The sequence below is a fragment of the Ranitomeya variabilis genome, chromosome 3 (assembly GCF_051348905.1).
Source record: "Ranitomeya variabilis isolate aRanVar5 chromosome 3, aRanVar5.hap1, whole genome shotgun sequence".
Taxonomy (NCBI): domain Eukaryota; kingdom Metazoa; phylum Chordata; class Amphibia; order Anura; family Dendrobatidae; genus Ranitomeya; species Ranitomeya variabilis.
The window spans coordinates 91548427-91569336 of record NC_135234.1 but is presented as its reverse complement, the minus strand read 5'-3'; the positions used below and the strand labels follow the sequence as shown (position 1 = coordinate 91569336).

The following is a 20910-nucleotide window of genomic DNA, read 5'->3' as shown; positions in this document are numbered from 1 at the left end:
CACGGTATAGTGTATATACTGTACATATATACTGTACATATAGTTTTCATTGTGCATATATACAGATACAGTACATATATGGACACATGTATACATAGATAAATACACATACAGTACATATATACACCTAGACATACAAGAATGCATTGCGGCAATGTCCGCTGATGACGTAGCATCACACGAGACAGCTACATCATCATGTGTTATTGCCGCAATGCATTCTTGGGACCGGAGCATCACGAGGAGCATCGCTAAACGCCTAGCCTTTATCTGGGGGCCGCCGGAAGGTGAGTATATAACTATTTTTTATTTTAATTCTTTCTTTAACAGGGATATAGTGCCCACATTGCTATATACAACGTGGGCTGTATTATATACTACGTGCACTGTGTTATATACTATGTGGCTGTGTTATATACTACATGGGCTATGTTATATACTACGTGGCTGTGCTATATACTATGTGGCTGCTATATACTACGCGGCTGTGCAATATACTATGTGGCTGTGTTATATACTACGTGGCTGTGCTGTATACTACGTGGCTGCTATATACTATGTGGCAATGCGGCTGTGCAATATACCACATGGGCTGTGTTATATACTGCGTGGGCTGTGCTATATACTACGTGGGCTGTGTTATACACTACGTGGGATGTTATATACTACGTGGCTGTGTTATATGTTACGTGGGCTGTGTTATATGCTACATGGGCTGTGTTATATACTACATGGGTTGTGTTATATACTCTGTGGGCTGTGTTATATACTACATGGGCTGTGTTATACACTACGTGGGCTGTATTTTACACTGCGTGGGCTGTGCTATATACTACATGGCTGTGCTATATACTACGTAACTGGGCTATATACTATGTGGCTGTGCTATATACTATGTGGCTGTGCTATATACTACGTGGCTGTGCTATATACTACGTGGGCTGTGTTATATGCTACGTGGCCTGTTATATACTACGTGGCTGTGCTATATACTACATGGGCTGTGCAATATACTACGTGGGCTGTGTTATATACTACGTGGGCTCTGTTATATGCTACTTGGCTGTGCTATATGCTATGTGGGCTGTGTTATATACTATGTGGGCTCTGTAATATGCTACGTCGCTGTGCTATATGCTACGTGGGCTGTGTTATATACTATGTGGGCTGTTATGGACCTGGTGGTTAGGAGCACCTGGAATGACCTGATGGTTAAACTAGACGACAGGACAAGCTCTGGGAAGTGGGATCTCTGCTGACCGCAAATTCTAATCCTATCACACACACTAGAAATAGCCGTGGAGCGTACCTAACTCTCCCTAGACGCCTCTTCACAGCATAAGAGCTAACTACCCCTAAAGATAGGAAATAAAGCCTTACCTTGCCTCAGAGAAATTCCCCAAAGGAAAAGGCAGGCCCCCACAAATAATGACTGTGAGTTAAGAGGAAAGTCACAAACACAGGAATGAAACAGGTTTCAGCAAAGGAGGCCAGTCTTCACTAAATAGACAGAGGATAGGAAAGGGATCTATGCGGTCAGCACAAAAAACGACAAAAAGCCACGCAGAGTGTGCAAAAAGACCCCCGCACCGACTCACAGTGCGGAGGTGCCACTCTGCACCCCAGAGCTTCCAGCTAGCAAGGCAATATCATGTTAGCAAGCTGGACTAGAACTTAGCAAGTACTAAGAAATATATTCAATACACAATGAACAACAAATGAACTAGCAGGGACTTAGCTTCTGCTGGAGTAGACAGGTCATCAGAAAGATCCGAGAGAGATCTGAACCAGTACTGATACATTGACAGCTGGCATGAAGTAACGATTTGAGTGGAGTTAAATAGAGAAGCCAGCCTAGCCGCAAACGAGGGCAGCTGAGGAAGCAACCTCAAGAACCAGCAGTTCCACTCACAGCCACCAGAGGGAGTCCACGGATAGAACTCACCGAAGTACCATTCATGACCACAGGAGGGAGTTCGAGAACGGAATTCACAACAGTACCCCCCTTGAGGAGGGGTCACCGAACCCTCACCAGAGCCCCCAGGCCGATCAGGACGAGCCAAATGAAAGGCACGAACCAAATCAGCAGCATGGACATCGGAGGCAACAACCCAGGAATTATCCTCCTGACCATAGCCCTTCCATTTGACCAGGTACTGAAGTTTCTGTCTCGAAATACGAGAATCTAAAATCTTCTCCACCACATACTCCAACTCCCCCTCGACCAACACCGGAGCAGGAGGGTCAACGGAGGGAACCATAGGCGCCACATATCTCCGCAACAACGACCTATGGAACACATTATGGATGGCAAAAGAAGCTGGAAGGGCCAAACGAAACGACACAGGATTGAGAATTTCAGAAATCTTATAAGGACCAATGAAACGAGGTTTAAACTTAGGAGAAGAAACCTTCATAGGGACATAACGAGACGACAACCAAACCAAATCCCCAACACGAAGTCGGGGACCAACACAATGACGGCGGTTGGCGAAACGTTGAGCCTTCTCCTGGGACAATGTCAAATTGTCCACTACATGAGTCCAAATTTGCTGCAACCTGTCCACCACAGAATCTACACCAGGAGAGTCCGAAGGCTCAACCTGCCCTGAAGAAAAACGAGGATGAAAACCAGAATTACAAAAAAAAGGCGAAACCAAAGTAGCCGAACTGGCCCGATTATTAAGGGCGAACTCAGTCAATGGCAAAAAGGTCACCTAATATTATTATTATTATTATTTATTTATATAGCACCATTAATTCCATGGTGCTGTACATGAGAAAGGGGTTACATACAGGGTTATAGCTATCATTTACAGTAAACAGGTTTACAGTGACACACTGGTACAGAGGGGAGAGAACCCTGTCCTTGCGGACTTACATTCTATGGGATAGTGGGGAAGATACAGAAGGTAGGGGTGGGCGGCGGCGGCTCTGGCGGTGGTGAGACGGCGGCTCGGTTATTGTAGGCTGCAGGCTTTCCTGAAGAGATGGGTTTTCAGGTTCCGTCTGAAGGATCCGAGGGTGGTGGATAATCGGACGTGTTGAGGCATGGAATTCCAGAGGATGGGGGATATTCGGGAGAAATCTTGGAGGCGATTGTGTGAGGAACGAATAAGTGCGGAGGAGAGTAGGAGGTCTTGAGATGAACGAAGATTACGTGAAGGAAGATATTGGGAGATTAGTTCAGAGATATAGGGAGGGGATAGGTTGTGGATGGCTTTGTAGATCAGTGTTAGTAGTTTGAACTGGATTCGTTGGGGGATTGGGAGCCAGTGGAGGGATTTGCAGAGGGGAGAAGCAGGGGAGTAGCGAGGAGAGAGGTGGATTAGGCGGGCAGCAGAGTTGAGGACAGACTGGAGTGGTGCAAGAGAGTTAGCGGGGAGGCCACAGAGGAGGGTGTTGCAGTAATCGAGGCGGGAGATGATGAGAGCATGTACAAGAGTTTTGGTAGATTGTGGGCTGAGGAAGGGACAGATTCTGGCAATATTTTTGAGTTGGAGGCGACAGGAGGTGGCAAGAGCTTGGACGTGAGGTTTGAAGGACAGGGCAGAGTCAAGAGTTACCCCGAGGCAGCGGATTTCAGGAGCGGGAGAGAGCGTGATGCCGTTTACCATAATAGATAGATTGGGTAGGTGGGATACGTGAGGTGGGGGAAAGATGATGAGTTCGGTTTTGTCTACATTGAGTTTTAGGAAGCGAGAGGTGAAGAAGGAGGATATGGCTGACAGACACTTCGGGATTCTGGACAGCAGGGAGGTGACATCTGGGCCAGAGAGATAGATCTGAGTGTCGTCTGCATACAGGTGGTACTGGAAGCCATGGGACTTTATGAGTTGTCCTAGGCCAAGGGTATAGATGGAAAAAAGTAGGGGTCCTAGGACAGAGCCTTGAGGGACTCCAACAGAGAGAGGGCGGGATGAGGAGGTAGTGTGGGAGTGGGAAACGCTAAATGTGCGGTTGGATAGGTATGAGGCAATCCAGGACAGGGCGAGGTCTTTGATGCCAAGGGAAGAAAGAATCTGTAGCAGTAGGCAGTGATCGACTGTGTCGAAAGCAGAGGACAGGTCAAGAAGGAGGAGGATGGAGAACTGTCTGTTAGCTTTGGCTGTGACTAGGTCATTAGTAATTTTTGTCAGGGCAGTTTCGGTGGAGTGGTGGGGGCGGAAGCCAGATTGGAGGTTGTCAAGGAGAGAGTTAGATGAGAGGTGGGAGGAAAGTTGACCATGGACATGCTGCTCAAGGAGTTTTGAAGCAAACGGGAGCAGCGATATGGGGCGATAGCTGGGCATAGCAGTTGGGTCAAGGTTAGTTTTTTTGAGGATAGGTGTGATGGTGGCATGTTTGAAGGCAGAGGGGAAGGTACCAGAGGAGAGCGATAGGTTGAAGAGATGGGTTAGGGCTGGAATAAGCGTGTTAGTGAGGTTGGGGAGCAGGTGGGAAGGCATGGGGTCAAGTGCACAGGTGGTGAGGTGTGATTTGGAAAAGAGGCGAGTAAGCTCTCCTTCAGTGATGTTGGAGAGGGAGGTTATTAGGGAAGGGCAGAGGTCTGGTGTATGGAGTGGTTGGGGTGGTGGACAAGTAAAGGTTTGCCTTGTTTGGTCGATCTTGTTTTTGAAGTAGGTGGCAAAGTCCTCGGAAGAGATGAAGGGAGTTGGAGGTGGCAGTGGTGGGCGGAGGAGAGAGTTAAATGTGCAGAACAGTTGTTTTGGGTTGTAGGATAGTGAAGATACAAGGTTAGTGAAATAGGTCTGTTTAGCAGAGGTGAGGGCTGATTTGAAGTAAAATGTAGCTTGTTTGAAGGCAGTGAAGTCGTCTGGCAGGCGTGTTTTCTTCCATCGCCGCTCCGCAACCCTGGATGCTTGTCGAAGTTTTTTTGTGACATTGTTATGCCAAGGTTGCCTATTGGTTTGTCGCACTGTGCCATGCATGAGAGGGGCGACGGAGTCTATGGCTGATGTGAGGGTCGAGTTATAGAAAGCGGTGGCGCTGTCCGTGTCGTGCAGTGAAGATATGGAGGACAGGGGTAGGAGAGAGTCTGAGAGTCTGTGAGTGTCTATATGTGCGAGGTTTCTGCGAGGATGTGGTAATGGCTGGACATGGGGGGCAGGTGAGGAGGACAAGGATGAGAAGGTGAGTAGATGGTGGTCAGATAGGGGGAAGGGAGAGGTTGTGAGGTTAGATAAGGAACAGAGGCGGGTGAAGATGAGGTCTAGTGTATGTCCGTCTGTGTGGGTGGCTGTGGAGGACCACTGGGTGAGTCCAAAGGATGAAGTAAGGGCCAGTAGTTTGGAGGCTAACCCAATCATCCTGATCAGCAGAAACAAAGCATCTCAGATAGGTCTCCAAAGTCTGATTAGTTCGTTCGGTTTGGCCATTTGTCTGAGGATGGAAAGCCGAAGAAAAAGACAAATCAATGCCCATCTTAGCACAAAAGGACCGCCAAAACCTTGAAACAAACTGGGAACCTCTGTCCGACACGATGTTCTCCGGAATGCCATGCAAACGAACCACATGCTGGAAAAATAATGGAACCAAATCAGAGGAGGAAGGTAATTTAGGCAAGGGTACCAAATGGACCATCTTAGAGAAGCGATCACAAACCACCCAGATGACCGACATGCTTTGAGAGACAGGGAGATCTGAAATAAAATCCATGGAAACATGCGTCCAAGGCCTTTTCGGGACTGGCAAGGGCAAAAGTAACCCACTGGCACGAGAACAGCAGGGCTTGGCCCGAGCACAAGTCCCACAGGACTGCACAAAAGAACGCACATCCCGTGACAAGGAAGGCCACCAAAAGGACCTAGCCACCAAATCTCTGGTACCAAAAATTCCAGGATGACCAGCCAACACCGAACAATGAACCTCAGAGATAACTCTACTAGTCCATCTATCAGGGACAAACAGTTTCTCCGCTGGACAACGGTCAGGTCTATCAGCCTGAAACTCCTGCAGCGCCCGCCGCAAATCAGGAGAGATGGCAGACAGAATTACCCCCTCTTTGAGAATACCAGCCGGCTCAGGAACTCCCAGGGAATCAGGCACAAAACTCCTTGAAAGGGCATCGGCCTTCACATTCTTAGAACCCGGAAGGTATGAAACCACAAAATTGAAACGGGAGAAAAACAGCGACCATCGAGCCTGTCTAGGATTCAACAGCTTGGCAGACTCGAGATAAGTCAGATTCTTGTGATCCGTTAAGACCACCATGCGGTGCTTAGCTCCCTCAAGCCAATGTCGCCACTCCTCGAATGCCCACATCATAGCCAACAACTCCCGATTGCCAACATCATAATTGCGCTCAGCAGGCGAAAACTTTCTAGAAAAGAAAGCACATGGCTTCATCACAGAGCCATCAGAACTTCTTTGAGACAAAACAGCCCCTGCTCCAATCTCAGAAGCATCAACCTCGACCTGAAAAGAGAGCAAAACATCTGGCTGACACAACACAGGGGCCGAAGAGAAACGATGTTTCAACTCCCGAAAAGCCTCAACGGCCACAGAGGACCAATTAACCACATCAGCACCTTTCTTGGTCAAATCAGTCAACGGTTTAACAACACTAGAAAAATTAGCGATGAAGCGACGGTAAAAATTAGCAAAGCCCAGGAATTTCTGAAGGCTCTTCACAGATGTAGGCTGAGTCCAATCATAAATGGCCTGAACTTTAACAGGATCCATCTCGATAGTAGAAGGGGAAAAAATGAAGCCCAAAAAGGAAACCTTCTGAACTCCGAAGAGACATTTAGACCCCTTCACAAACAAAGAATTAGCACGAAGGACCTGGAACACCATTCTAACCTGCTTCACATGAGACTCCCAATCATCCGAAAAGACCAAAATATCATCCAAATATACAATCATGAATCTATCCAAATACTTTCGGAAGATGTCATGCATAAAGGACTGAAACACAGATGGAGCATTAGAAAGCCCGAATGGCATCACCAGGTACTCAAAATGGCCCTCGGGCGTATTAAATGCTGTTTTCCATTCATCGCCCTGTTTAATACGCACAAGATTATACGCCCCTCGAAGATCTATCTTGGTGAACCAACTAGCCCCCTTAATCCGAGCAAACAAATCAGACAGTAGAGGCAAAGGGAACTGAAAATTGACCGTGATTTTATTAAGAAGGCGGTAATCTATACAAGGTCTCAGAGAACAATCCTTCTTGGCCACAAAAAAGAACCCTGCTCCAAACGGTGATGACGACGGGCGAATATGCCCTTTCTCCAAGGACTCCTTTATATAACTCCGCATAGCGGCGTGTTCCGGCACAGATAAATTGAAAAGTCGTCCCTTAGGAAATTTACTACCAGGAATCAAATTAATAGCACAATCACAATCCCTATGAGGAGGTAGGGCACTGGATTTGGGCTCATCAAATACATCATGGTAATCCGACAAAAACTCAGGGACTTCAGAAGGAGTAGAAGAAGAAATTGACAACAACGGAACATCACCATGTACCCCTTGACAACCCCAACTGGACACAGACATTGATTTCCAATCCAATACTGGATTATGGACCTGTAGCCATGGCAAACCCAACACGACCACATCATACAAATTATGCAACACCAAAAAGTGAATATCTTCCTGATGTGCAGGAGCCATGCACATGGTCAACTGAGTCCAGTACTGAGGTTTATTCTTGGCCAAAGGCGTAGCATCAATTCCCCTTAATGGAATAGGATACTGCAAGGGCTCCAAGAAAAAACCACAGCGCCTGGCAAACTCCAAGTCCATCAAATTCAGGGCAGCGCCTGAATCCACAAATGCCATAACAGAGTAGGACGACAAAGAGCAAATCAGAGTAACGGACAAAAGAAATTTACGCTGTACAGTACCAATGGTGACAGACCTAGCGAACCGCTTAGTGCGCTTAGGACAATCAGAGATAGCATGAGTGGAGTCACCACAGTAAAAACACAGCCCATTCTGACGTCTGTGTTCTTGCCGTTCAGCTCTGGTCAAAGTCCTATCACATTGCATAGTCTCAGGCCTCTGCTCAGAGGATACCGCCAAATGGTGCATAACCTTGCGCTCACGCAAGCGCCGATCGATCTGAATGGCCAAGGACATTGATTCATTCAGACCAGCAGGCGTGTGGAACCCCTCAATAACATCCTTAAGGGCTTCAGAAAGACCCTTTCTGAAAATTGATGCAAGGGCACACTCATTCCATTGAGTAGGCACAGACCACTTTCTAAACTTCTGGCAATATACCTCCGCCTCATCCTGACCCTGACACAAAGCCAGCAAGATTTTCTCTGCCTGATCCACAGAGTTAGGTTTGTCATAAAGCAATCCAAGCACCAGAAAAAACGCATCTACATTAAGCAATGCAGGATCTCCTGGCGCAAGGGAGAATGCCCAGTCTTGAGGGTCGCCACGTAACAAAGAAATAATGATTTTTACTTGCTGAATGGGGTCACCAGAGGAGCGGGGTTTCAAAGCAAGAAACAGTCTACAATTATTTTTGAAATTCAGAAATTTAGATCTATCCCCAGAAAACAAATCAGGAATTGGAATTCTAGGCTCTAACATCGGATTCTGAACTACATAATCTTGAATGCTTTGGACCCTTGCAGTGAGTTGATCAACACAAGAGGACAGACCTTGAATGTCCATATCTACACCTGAGTCCTGAACCACCCAGAGGTTAAGGGGAAAAGAAAGACAAAACACACTGCAGAGAAAAAAAAATGGTCTCAGAACTTCTCTTATCCCTCTATTGAGATGCATTAACACTTTGTGGGCCAGCTGTACTGTTATGGACCTGGTGGTTAGGAGCACCTGGAATGACCTGATGGTTAAACTAGACGACAGGACAAGCTCTGGGAAGTGGGATCTCTGCTGACCGCAAATTCTAATCCTATCACACACACTAGAAATAGCCGTGGAGCGTACCTAACTCTCCCTAGACGCCTCTTCACAGCCTAAGAGCTAACTACCCCTAAAGATAGGAAATAAAGCCTTACCTTGCCTCAGAGAAATTCCCCAAAGGAAAAGGCAGCCCCCCACAAATAATGACTGTGAGTTAAGAGGAAAGTCACAAACACAGGAATTAAACAGGTTTCAGCAAAGGAGGCCAGTCTTCACTAAATAGACAGAGGATAGGAAAGGGATCTATGCGGTCAGCACAAAAAACTACAAAAAGCCACGCAGAGTGTGCAAAAAGACCCCCGCACCGACTCACAGTGCGGAGGTGCCACTCTGCACCCCAGAGCTTCCAGCTAGCAAGGCAATATCATGTTAGCAAGCTGGACTAGAACTTAGCAAGTACTAAGAAATATATTCAATACACAATGAACAACAAATGAACTAGCAGGGACTTAGCTTCTGCTGGAGTAGACAGGTCATCAGAAAGATCCGAGAGAGATCTGAACCAGTACTGATACATTGACAGCTGGCATGAAGTAACGATCTGAGTGGAGTTAAATAGAGAAGCCAGCCTAGCCGCAAACGAGGGCAGCTGAGGAAGCAACCTCAAGAACCAGCAGTTCCACTCACAGCCACCAGAGGGAGTCCACGGACAGAACTCACCGAAGTACCATTCATGACCACAGGAGGGAGTTCGAGAACGGAATTCACAACAGTGGGCTGTGTTATATGCTACATCAGAAGAAAAAAAAAAAAATGAGACAAAACCAGCTCACCTACTAGGCATTTGTTGTGGGGAAGCCCGGATGACGTGCAGTCTTCACGTGAGGCAATAGAACAAATAGAGGAGAAAATCCAGCTTCCAAAAATATCAAAATTTATTAAAGATAAAATCCAAAGTCCAAAAACATGGTTCACAGGAGAAGAAATAGCAGCAAGCAATTGCTTGCTGCTATTTCTTCTCCTGTGAACCATGTTTTTGGACTTTGGATTTTATCTTTAATAAATTTTGATATTTTTGGAAGCTGGATTTTCTCCTCTATTTGTTTTATATGCTACATGGCTGTGCTATATTTCTCTGCTGTATCTGTGCATCATGAATTGTGGTATGTGTTAAAGAACGGGGCCCACTGAGACTCTTTCGCCCAGGGCCCTCAAAAACCTGGAGCCGTTCCTGGCTTCACTGATTGGTCACGCCTGGCCGGCCGCGAACAATCAGCGACAGGCACAGTCCGGACGCGAATTGGCGCGGGATTTGAATCACACTTCGCTGATTGGTCTCGCCCGGCTGGCCGAATCCTGTGTATTCATTGCATTATTCTTAAATCTTCATAAATAAACTACATACATATTCTAGAATACCCGATGCGTTAGAATCGGGCCACCATCTAGTTAAAGAATAATCCCATGTTGAACTTGTCGTAACTGGTGACAGTGACCAAAATGCATTGTGTACCACTATACCCTCACTTGATTTCAATACAGTGTAATCATTGAATCTATTTGGCCTATGACTTTCTTCCTTCTTTAAGGGGAACAACTCATGTTTGATCTCTAATCAAATTATAGGAAATTTTGGTTGGGTAACACAGGTATATATAATTAAGGGGGTATTGACCATACTTTGAAAGCATACACCCTAAAATAATAATCAGTTATTTGATTTTTTTCTTTATAAGACATGTGATCCACTGAACATTATTGTTGTTTGTCCCTGTAATGATACCTTTGCAATTCCCAAGTTATAGGGGTTTATCTAATCCTTTAAAATTGGTAACTGATCTTAAGGATAGGCCATCAATATTAACTCATCTGATTATCTCCATACACCCCCCAAACCCTATTAAGTCCTTTAAACAGGCTGCAGTGCGCAGAATTGTCAGTGTTTAAAGCATCTTGCGGGATGGTTCATATTTGCCTGCGCTGTACTTTTTACAACACTTAAACGAGGTATTAGGCCAGTGTCACACTAGAGAGAAATACGGACGAGGGAGAGGCGCAAAAACAACGCATTGCACACAGACCAATGTTTCTCTATGGGGCAGCTTCCATCAGCCGTATATTTCTTGGCCATATTTTACGGGCTGAGAAAATCGCAGCATGCTGCGATTGTCAGCCTATTCCTCCAAAAAATACGCCAATGAAAGTCTATGGGGGTGAGAAAAATACGGATTACACATGGACCACACATGTGACTTGCAAGAAATACGCATCGGCGTCCTATAGAAAAGCCGGTAATTCAGTGCGGTGTACAGTAAAATCACACTGACAGGTTAGAATGGAATAAATAAAACTAATGTCTACACATAGTATAGGTAGAGATATATATATATATATATATATATATATATATATATATATATACATGTATGTCATTGACACACATATATATATATATATATATATATATATATATATATATATATATATATATATATATATATATATATATATATATATATATATATTTATATTGAATACAGAGCTAGATAGCATAAAAGCCGGTAATTCAATTGCTTTTGCTGTCTCCTTATCAAACTAGACAGGATATGAGACATGGTTTACATACAATAAACCATTTATATCCGTTATATTTTTACATATTCCTCACTAATAATGTTAGTAGTTTGTGTGTGCAAAATATGGGAGCTCTAGGTGTTAAAATAAAGGGTTAAATAATGGAAAAAACTGGCGTGGGCTCCCGCGCAATTTTCTCCGCCAGAGTGGGAAAGCCAGTGAATGAGGGCAGATATTAATAGCCTAGAGAGGGACCATGGTTATTCCCCCCCCCCCCGGCTAAAAACATCTGCCCCCAGCCATCCCGGAAAAGGCACAGCTGTAAGATGCGCCTATTCTGGCACTTAGCCACTCTCTTCCCACTCCCGAGTAGCGGAGGGATATGGGATAATAGGGGGTTAATGTCACCTTGCTAATGTAAGGTGACATTAAGCCTGGTTAATAATGGAGAGATGTCAATAAGACACCTATCCATTATTAAAGGGAATCTGTCACCCCAAAAATCGTATATGAGCTAAGGCCACCAGCATCAGGGGCTTTTCTACAGCATTCTGTAATGCTGTAGATAAGCCCCCGATGTAACCTGAAAGGTAAAAGAAACAAGTTATATTATACTCACCCAGGGGCGGTCCCGGTGCGGTCTGGTCCGATGGGTGTTGTTTTACGATGAAGTCCTCTTCTTGTCTTCCTGCCACTGCACCGGCACAGGTGTACTTTATCTGTCCTGTTGAGGGCAGAGCAAAGTACTGCAGTGCGCAGGCTCCTGGAAAGGTCAGAGAGGCCTGGCACCTGCACACTGCAGTACTTTGCTCTACCCTCAACAGGGCAGGCAAAGTAAGCCTGCTCCGGAGCCGCGGCAGGAAGACAAGAAGAGGACGTCATCGTATGAAGATGGGAGGCGCTGGACCCGGACCGCGATGCCCATCGGACCCAAAACGAACCGGGACCACCCCTGGGTGAGTATAATATAACTTGTCTTTCTTACCTTTCAGGTTACATTGGGGGCTTATCTACAGCATTTCAGAATGCTGTAGATAAGCCCCTGATGCCCGTGGCATTAGCTCATATACAATTTTTGGGGTGACAGATTCCCTTTAATCCAATAGTAGTAAAGGGTTAATAATACACACACACACTATGAATAAAGTATTTTAATGAAATAAATAAACACATGGGGTTTTACTATCTTTATTGTACGCTCAATCCAACTGACGACCCTCTTTCTCCTGTAAAAAAAAAAAGGAAAAAAAAAAAGCAACAATATCCCTTACCTGTCCGCCATACAGTCATGTCCCACGATGTAAATCCATCTGAAGGGGTTAAATACATTTACAACCAGGAGCCTGCTAATGCAGCTGCTCATGGCTGTAAAAGATTGGGGAATGAATGGAATGCAGGGAACATGGCTTCATTGACTTGCGGTGCTGTCATAGAAGCTGCGCCCCCTGGTGGCATAAACTCATATGAACTGTAGCATGAGAATTTTTCTGAATATTTTCTCACGCTACAGTTCATATGAGTTCATGCCACCAGGGGGCGCAGCTTCTATGACGGCAATGCAAGTCAATGAAGCCAGTTCCCTGCATTCCATTCATTCCAGAATGGTAACCCATGGTATATTCTCCTTCATGCTGCCATGCCCTGACCCATCTGCTTCCATCCACAGGTACGTTTGAACAGTCTCCTAACCTGGAATACCCACTGCACCCCTGAATCCATGCACCTCTCCCCCTCTGTTTCTACCTGGTACACTGCTACTTTTTCCCTGACTTTAATTCCATGTATCATACTGCATGCAGATTGATATATCCATGCTCTTCACACCTAACTCTCCTTCTATCTTATCCTATCTTTCTTCACCTTTGATGACAGTCAAATGTTTCTATTAACTTCAATCTGCTAATTGTTCCCTGCTGTGAACTGTCCTCCACCTCCTTCCTCCTCCCCCCTCCCTCTCTCACCTGGCTCCATTTCATGGACAATTGAATTGTATAAGTTGAATGAAGCTGGTCAGATTTGACTTTAGTCAGATGTGACATCATTTGAAGTGACATCTTTTTAGTGTATCGTCAGAAATATGCCAGAATTAGTCCAGGAATCGGCCAGACGGTAAGACTAATCACTGTCTTCTAAATTTACTTGCACTTCTTTTCTTCCCCTGCTCTTTAACCATACTCACATTTGCCCTCACTGTTTCTGCTCAACTAAACCTCACTCTCCTTCGCTAACCCCTTACCCCTGTACCCTAAAACCAAATAGCTGTTCCCCCTCTTTCTTACCCCCTACCTTGCTTCATCCGCAGACCTGCTCTTTAACTTCAGACCTCACCTACTAAAATATAATATAAGCCTATTGCTTTCCTTCACCCACCTGCTTTCCCTTTTTCTTCTCATTCTCACTGCTGGTGACATATCCCCCAATCCTGGCCCCCTCCCCCCCGCCTTATAAATCCCACTAATCCTCACCCCTATCCTTCTCACACTAAAAGAAACTGCCGCTACCCCTCACACTTAAAATCTGTGCCACTGACCCCCACCCCCTGCTTCCTCTCTCTGGGGCACTCTGGAATGCCCACTCCGTCTGCAACAAGGTCCACGTGATCCACGATCTCTTCACTTCCCGCAACCTTTCCTTCCTGGCCCTCACTGAGACCTGGCTGATGCCCCCTGACATTGCCTCCCCTACTGCACTGAGTTACGGTGGCCTCCACTTTACCCACACTACTTGCTCTGGCAACAGACATGGCGGAGGAGTGGGTTTCCTTCTTTCTAAAAACTGCTACTTCAACCCTATCTAACCCCCACCCTTCCTTATCCTCCCTTCTTTCGAGGTTCACTCTGTCCGTATCTACTCTCCCTCTAATCTCCAAATGGCTGTCATATACTGACCACCGGGCTCAGCCACTGCCTTCACTGACCAATTCTCCACCTGGCTTCTTCACTTTCTCTCTGCAGACATCCCCACCATCATAATGGGTGACTTTAATATCCCTACTGACACCCATCAGCCAGCAGCCTCCAAGCTCCTGGCTCTTCCCTCATCCTTTGGACTCACTCAGTGGTCCTCCACAGCCACCCACGCAGACGGACATACACTAGACCTCATCTTCACCCGCCTCTATTCCTTAACTAATCTCACAACCTCTCCCTTCCCCCTATCTGACCACCATCTAGTCACCTTCTCATCCTTGTCCTCCTCACCTGCCCCCCATTTCCAGGTATTACCACATCCTCACAGAAACCTTGCACACCTAGACATTCACAGACTCTCTTCTACCCCTGTCCTCCATATCTTCACTCCACAACATGGACAGCGCCACCGCTTTCTATAACTCCACCCTCAATCAGCCATAGACTCAGTCGCCCCTCTCATGCATGGCAAAGTGCGACAAATCAATAGGCAACCCTGGCATAACAACCTCACCAAAAAACTCTGACAAAAATCCAGGGTCGCGGAGCGGCGTTGGAAGAAAACACGCCTGCCAAACAACTTCACTGCTTTCAAACAAGCTATACTTGCCTTCAAACTAGCCCCCACTTCTGCTAAACAGACCTATTTAACTAACCTTATAACCTCACTATCCTACAACTCAAAACAACTGTTCAGCACATTTAACTTTCTCCTCTGCCCACCACTGCCACCTCCAACTCCCCTCATCTCTTCTCAGGACTTTGCCACCTACTTCAAAAACAAGATTGACCAAACAAGGCAAACCTTTACTGTTTCACCACCCCAACCACCCCATATACCAGACCTCTACCCTTCCCTAATAACTTCCCTCTCCAACATCACTGAAGGAGAACTTACTCACCTCCTTTCCAAATCACACCTCATCACCTGTGCACTTGACCCCATCCCTTCCCACCTGCTCCCCAACCTCAATAACATGCTCATTCCAGCCCTAACCCATCTCTTCAACCTATCGTTATCTTCTGGTACCTTCCCGTCTGCCTTCAAACATGCCACCATCACACCCATCCTCAAAAAAGCTAACCTTGACCCAACTGCTATGCCCAGCTATCGCCCCATATCACTGCTCTTGTTTGCTTCCAAACTCCTTGAGCAGTATGTCCATGCTCAACTTTCCTTCCACCTCTCATCTAACTTTCTCCTTGACAACCTGTAATCTGGCTTCTGCCCCCACCACTCCACCGAAACTGCTCTGACCAAAATTACTAATGACTTACTCACAGCCAGAGCTAACAGACAGTTTTACATCCTCCTCCTTCTTGACCTGTCCTCTGCTTTTGACACAGTCGATCACTACCTACTGCTATCAAGATTATGTCTTCCCTTGGCATCAAAGGCCTTGCCCTGTCCTGGATTGCCTCATAGCTTTCCGACAGCACATTTAGCATTTCCCACTCCGACACTACCTCCTCATCCCACCCTCTCTCTGTTGGAGTCCCTCAAGGCCCTGTCCTAGGGCCCTTAATTTTTTTCATCTATACCCTTGGCCTAGGAAAACTCATAAAGTCCCATGGCTTCCAGTACCACCTGTATGCGGACGACACTCAGATCTACCTCTCTGGCCCAGATGTCACATCTCTGCTGTCCATAATCCCGGAGTGTCTATCAGCCATATCCTCCTTCAACGCTCGTTTCCTAAAACGCAATGTAGACAAAACCGAACTCATCATCTTTCCCCCATCTTGCGTATCGCCCCTACCTGATTTATCTATTATGGAAAACGGCACCACTCTCTCTCCCTCACCTGAAATCTGCTGCCTCGGGGTAACTCTCGACTCTGCCCTCTCCTTCAAACCGCACGTCCAAACTCTTGCCACCTCCTGTCACCTCCAACTCAAAAATATTGCCATAATCCATCCCTTCCTAACCCCACAATCTACTAAAACTCTTGTGCATGCCCTCATCATCTCCCGCCTCTATTAGGCTGGTTTCACACTTGCGTTTTTGTCTGCAGCGTTTTTTGCACAAAAAACGCATGCGTTTTTTTTTTCTATATTTAACATTGAAAACGCATGCGTTTTTTTGCACATGCGTTTGGTCGCGTTTTCAAACGCATGCGTTTTTTGTCTGCATGCGTTCATTTTCAAAAATGCTACCTGCAGTATTTTCTTGCGCGTTTTTTTGCCGCGAAAAAACGCATGCGTTTTTTCGCGGCAAAAAAATGCATTGCTGTCTATGTAAACGCATGCGTTTTTAAGCACATGCGTTTGTTTGCGCTAAAAACGCATGCGTTTTTATAGAAAAAAACCCAGAAAACACACTGAAAAGCCACCCACCACCATCAAGGTGATAAAGGGATCCAAACCCTAACCCTAACTCTACCCCTAACCTCACCCCTAACCGTTTAATGAACATTTTCTGACAGTCATATTGCCACGTATTTAAGTGCCACGTATCACGTATTTCAGTGCCACGTATGCCACGTGCCACGTATTTAAGTGCCACGTGCCACATATTTAAGTGCCACGTGCCACGTATTTAAGTGCCACGTGCCACGTATTTAAGTGCCACGTGCCACGTATTTAAGTGCCACGTATTTAAGTACCACGTATTTCAGTTGCACGTATTTCAGTGCCACGTATTTCAGTCACGTTTAGGGTTAGGGTTAGGGGTAGGGTTAGGGTTAGGGTTTTCTTGTTTTTTCTTGTGTTTTCTTGTGTTTTCTTGTGTTTTTCTATAAAAACGCATGCGTCTAAAAAACGCATGCGTTTTACCGCGTTTACATGCGTTTTTCACACATGCGTTTTTTTTAAAAAACGCATGCAGATAAAAACGCAAGTGTGAAACCAGCCTTACTGCAACACCCTCCTCTGTGGCCTCCCCAGTAACTCCCTTGCACCACTCCAGTCTGTCCTCAACTCTGCTGCCCGGCTAATCCACCTCTCTCATCGCTACTCCTCAGCTTCTCCCCTCTCCCTCCACTGGCTCCCAATTCCCCAACGAATCCAGTTCAAACTAATAACACTGATCTACAAAGCGATCCACAACTTGTCCCCTCTCTATATCTCTGAACTAATCTCCCACTATCTTCCCTCATGCAATCTTTGATCCTTCCATTACCTACTCTCCTCCGCACTTATTTGTTCCTCACACAACCGCCTCCAAGATTTCTCCCGAATATCCCCCATCCTCTGGAATTCCACGCCTCAACACATCTGATTATCCACCACCCTCAGATTCTTCAGACGGAACCTGAAAACCCATCTCCAGGAAAACCTACAGCCTGCAATAACCATTCTGCCACCTCACCACCGCTCGAGCTACCGCATCACCAACTGCCCGAGCTGCCGCCTCACCAACCACCCGAGCTTCCGCCTCACCACCACCAGAGCTGCCGCATCCCCGACCTTCTGTCTCTTCCCCAGTATCCCGTAGAATGTAATTCCCCAAGGACAGGGTCCTCTCCCCTCTGTACCAGTCTGTCATCATAAATTTGTGTACTGTAAATGATATCTATAACCTGGTATGTAATCCCTTTCTCATGTACAGGACCATGGAATTAATGGTGCTATATAAATAATTAATAATAATAATAATAATAATTCCCCAATTTTTTACAGCCATGACCAGCTGCATTAGTAGGCTCCCTTTTGTAAATGTATTTAACCCCTTCAGATGGATTTACATCGTGGCACATGACTGTACAGCGGACAGGTATGGGATATTGTTGCTTTTTTATTTTCCTTTTTTTTTACAGGAGAACGAGGGTCGTCAGTTGGATTGAACGTATAATAAAGATAATAAAACCCCATGTGTTTATTTATTTCATTAAAATACTTTATTTATAATGTGTGTGTGTATTATTAACCCTTCACTGCTATTGGATTAATAATGGATAGGTGTCTTATTGACATCTCTCCATTATTAACCAGGCTTAATGTCACCTTACATTAGCAAGGTGACATTAACCCCTTATTACCCCATATCCCACCACTATAGGGGAGTGGGAAGAGAGTGGCTAAGTACCAGAATAGGCGCATCTTACGGATGCGCCTTTTCTGGGGTGGCTGGGGGCAGATGTTTAAGCCAGGGGGGCCAATAACCATGGACCCTCTCTAGGCTATTAATATCTGCCCTCAGTCACTGGCTTTCCCACTCTGGCGGAGAAAATTGCGCGGGAGCACACACCAGTTTTTTCTGTGAATTAACCCTTTATTTTAACACCTAGAGCTCCCAAATTTTGCACACACAAACTACTGTATGTAAACCATGTCTCATATCCTGTCGGGTTTGATAAGGATTAAGCAAAAGCCGGTAATTGAATTACCGACTTTTATGCTATCTAGCTCTGTATTAAATATATATATGTGTGTCTCACTGATATATATATATATATAGACTGTATATATGTTTTCACAAATATTTGAGCCCATGGATCCATTTTGCAAGCCGGTGAGAAAATCTCGCTGTACGGATGCCATAAGGTTGACACACAGATAATTTTTGGAGAAAAAAATCACATCCTCGCATTGAATACGGATCACTGTTCAGGAACTTTTCTGCGTATCTCTGCCGTAAAAAACGGACCGTATTTTTATACGTTGTGTGTGACGCCGGCCTTACTCTTCTGTCCTACTCACGTCAATGGAACAATACAATGCAATCAACATCTTACACGGCAGCTAGGAAAAGTACGTTTTAGCCAAATAAAATGGCATGAGAGCCACAGCCTCTTCAAACTTCTGATCGGAGAGTGTGCCGTATCACCATCAATCTAACATTAGGAGACTATCCTAGGAATAAGTCATTAATTGTAAAAGATTAAACAACCCGATTAATGTTACGAGCTTAGAAAATGTTTTTATTTAACACTCAACAAAACTGTATTTAAGTTAAAGAAGCACTCCCAGCTATATTTTTCCTTAAATACGTGTATATTTGCATCTAATATAGTGTGAGTGTATTAATATTCTCACTTACCGCTGCTCTCTCCGGTGTCCAGCACCATTCTGCTCCTCTTCTCAGTGATGTCCCTGCAATTGCGACCAGTCGGCTCACTCTGTGCTTGAGAAGGAAGTCTCTTTTTCAGTGAAAGCCCATGGAACCTTGTTCTGCCGCTCCATAGAGTCACATTGTAAAAGCCAATTTTGGCTCATGGATAGAGTGAGTCCGCTAGTTGCAATTGCTGTGACATCACTGAGAAGAGGAGCAGAGGGGAATGTCACTGAGAAGAGGAGAAGAACGGCGCTGGACACCGGAGATAGGTGAGTATATTCGTACACTCACACTACATTACATGCACATATACACACGTTTAAGCAAAAAAATGTAGATGGAAAGGCCTCTTTAAATAACGGCAAGGTAGAAATGTAGAGCTGACTTACTATTAGCCATTTTTGCAGATGGCAGGCTTTCTGAAGAACTTGACATTTCACTACTCATGCTTACAAGGCTAGACCGCCTGGCTTTACCCTGTGTAGGGGTTGATAAGTTGGAGCATGCCGGAGCCTCTGTTGAAGAGTTGTTGTTGGTAGTCGTCTCCACAAATGCTGCACTACAAGCCTGAATAGCATCCACTGGAGAAAAATACACAGAACATTATTACATTTCTTGTAAAAATCTGCAAACAAAAATGTTGTGCTTCAAATTATATGTAAAAGGATTTACTGAGTCAATGAAATGATAGTGCTTAGAAGAAATACAGTGAACCAGTGGGAGACTGCAGCAGGAGCCTCCCCCCTTTCCTGTCTGCAATAGGAAATAATAAATTAGATGTGAACTAAAGTAACCCTTTTATGCTCTGTAAAACTGCTTGTAGAATGCATAGGAGGAATGAAAAGATCATTTACTCTTTAAAAAAAGGAACAGAACTAAGGAACATACTATCTGATATATGATGGTATGATAAAGAAAACCAGAGCAGAATGTGCTGACATTTTCTATTACCAGAGTCAACTATAGTAAATTCATTATGATGCATGAGCGAGGGTCATGGATAAGCGGACACTTTATGTAATGTTTCCATATGCACACAAAGGAATTTCAATTTATATTCAATTATTCATGTCTCCTTTCAAAATGCTCAGAATGGGAAAAAATGAAAGTTCTTTTCATCACAAGGCGCTTCTTCATATCTTCGCCTTCCTATGCACCTTCCTAAGCCTGGAGCTATTTTGTGCTGTACTTCAGAGGTAGGAGGGCAGACGTACAATTGGAACAGCTGTATACAAACTGGATCTTACTGCTCCTCTCTTGGGAGCCAGGATTCACGAGCAGTAATACCATCAATTATTTACTTTACAACACTGACACGTGTACTGAGCGCAACTAATTTACTCTTCCCGTGGATTTGTTGTACAGCTCTGGCAAAAATTAAGAGACCACCACATCAAAACCCTGTCATGGGCAGCCCAATCTCCAGACCTGAACCCCGTTGAAAACCTCTGGAATGTAATCAAGAGGAGATGGATAGTCACAAGCCATCAAGCAAAGAAGCAGTGTGAAAGACTGGTGGAAAGCATGCCAAGACGCATGAAAGCTGTGATTAATAATCATGGTTATTCCACAAAATATAGATTTCTGAACTCTTCG

At 45.2% G+C, this 20910-nt stretch overlaps 1 protein-coding gene across 1 annotated transcript in view; it reads right to left on the bottom strand.

The window, feature by feature from the left end:
• PITPNM3 (PITPNM family member 3) overlaps positions 1-20910 on the bottom strand; it is a 791724-nt gene that overhangs the window by 43411 nt on the left and 727403 nt on the right. The window contains exon 11 of the mRNA XM_077294388.1: positions 19704-19895. Coding sequence (XP_077150503.1) covers positions 19704-19895 — 192 coding nt within the window. The remainder of the gene's footprint in view (positions 1-19703; positions 19896-20910) is intronic.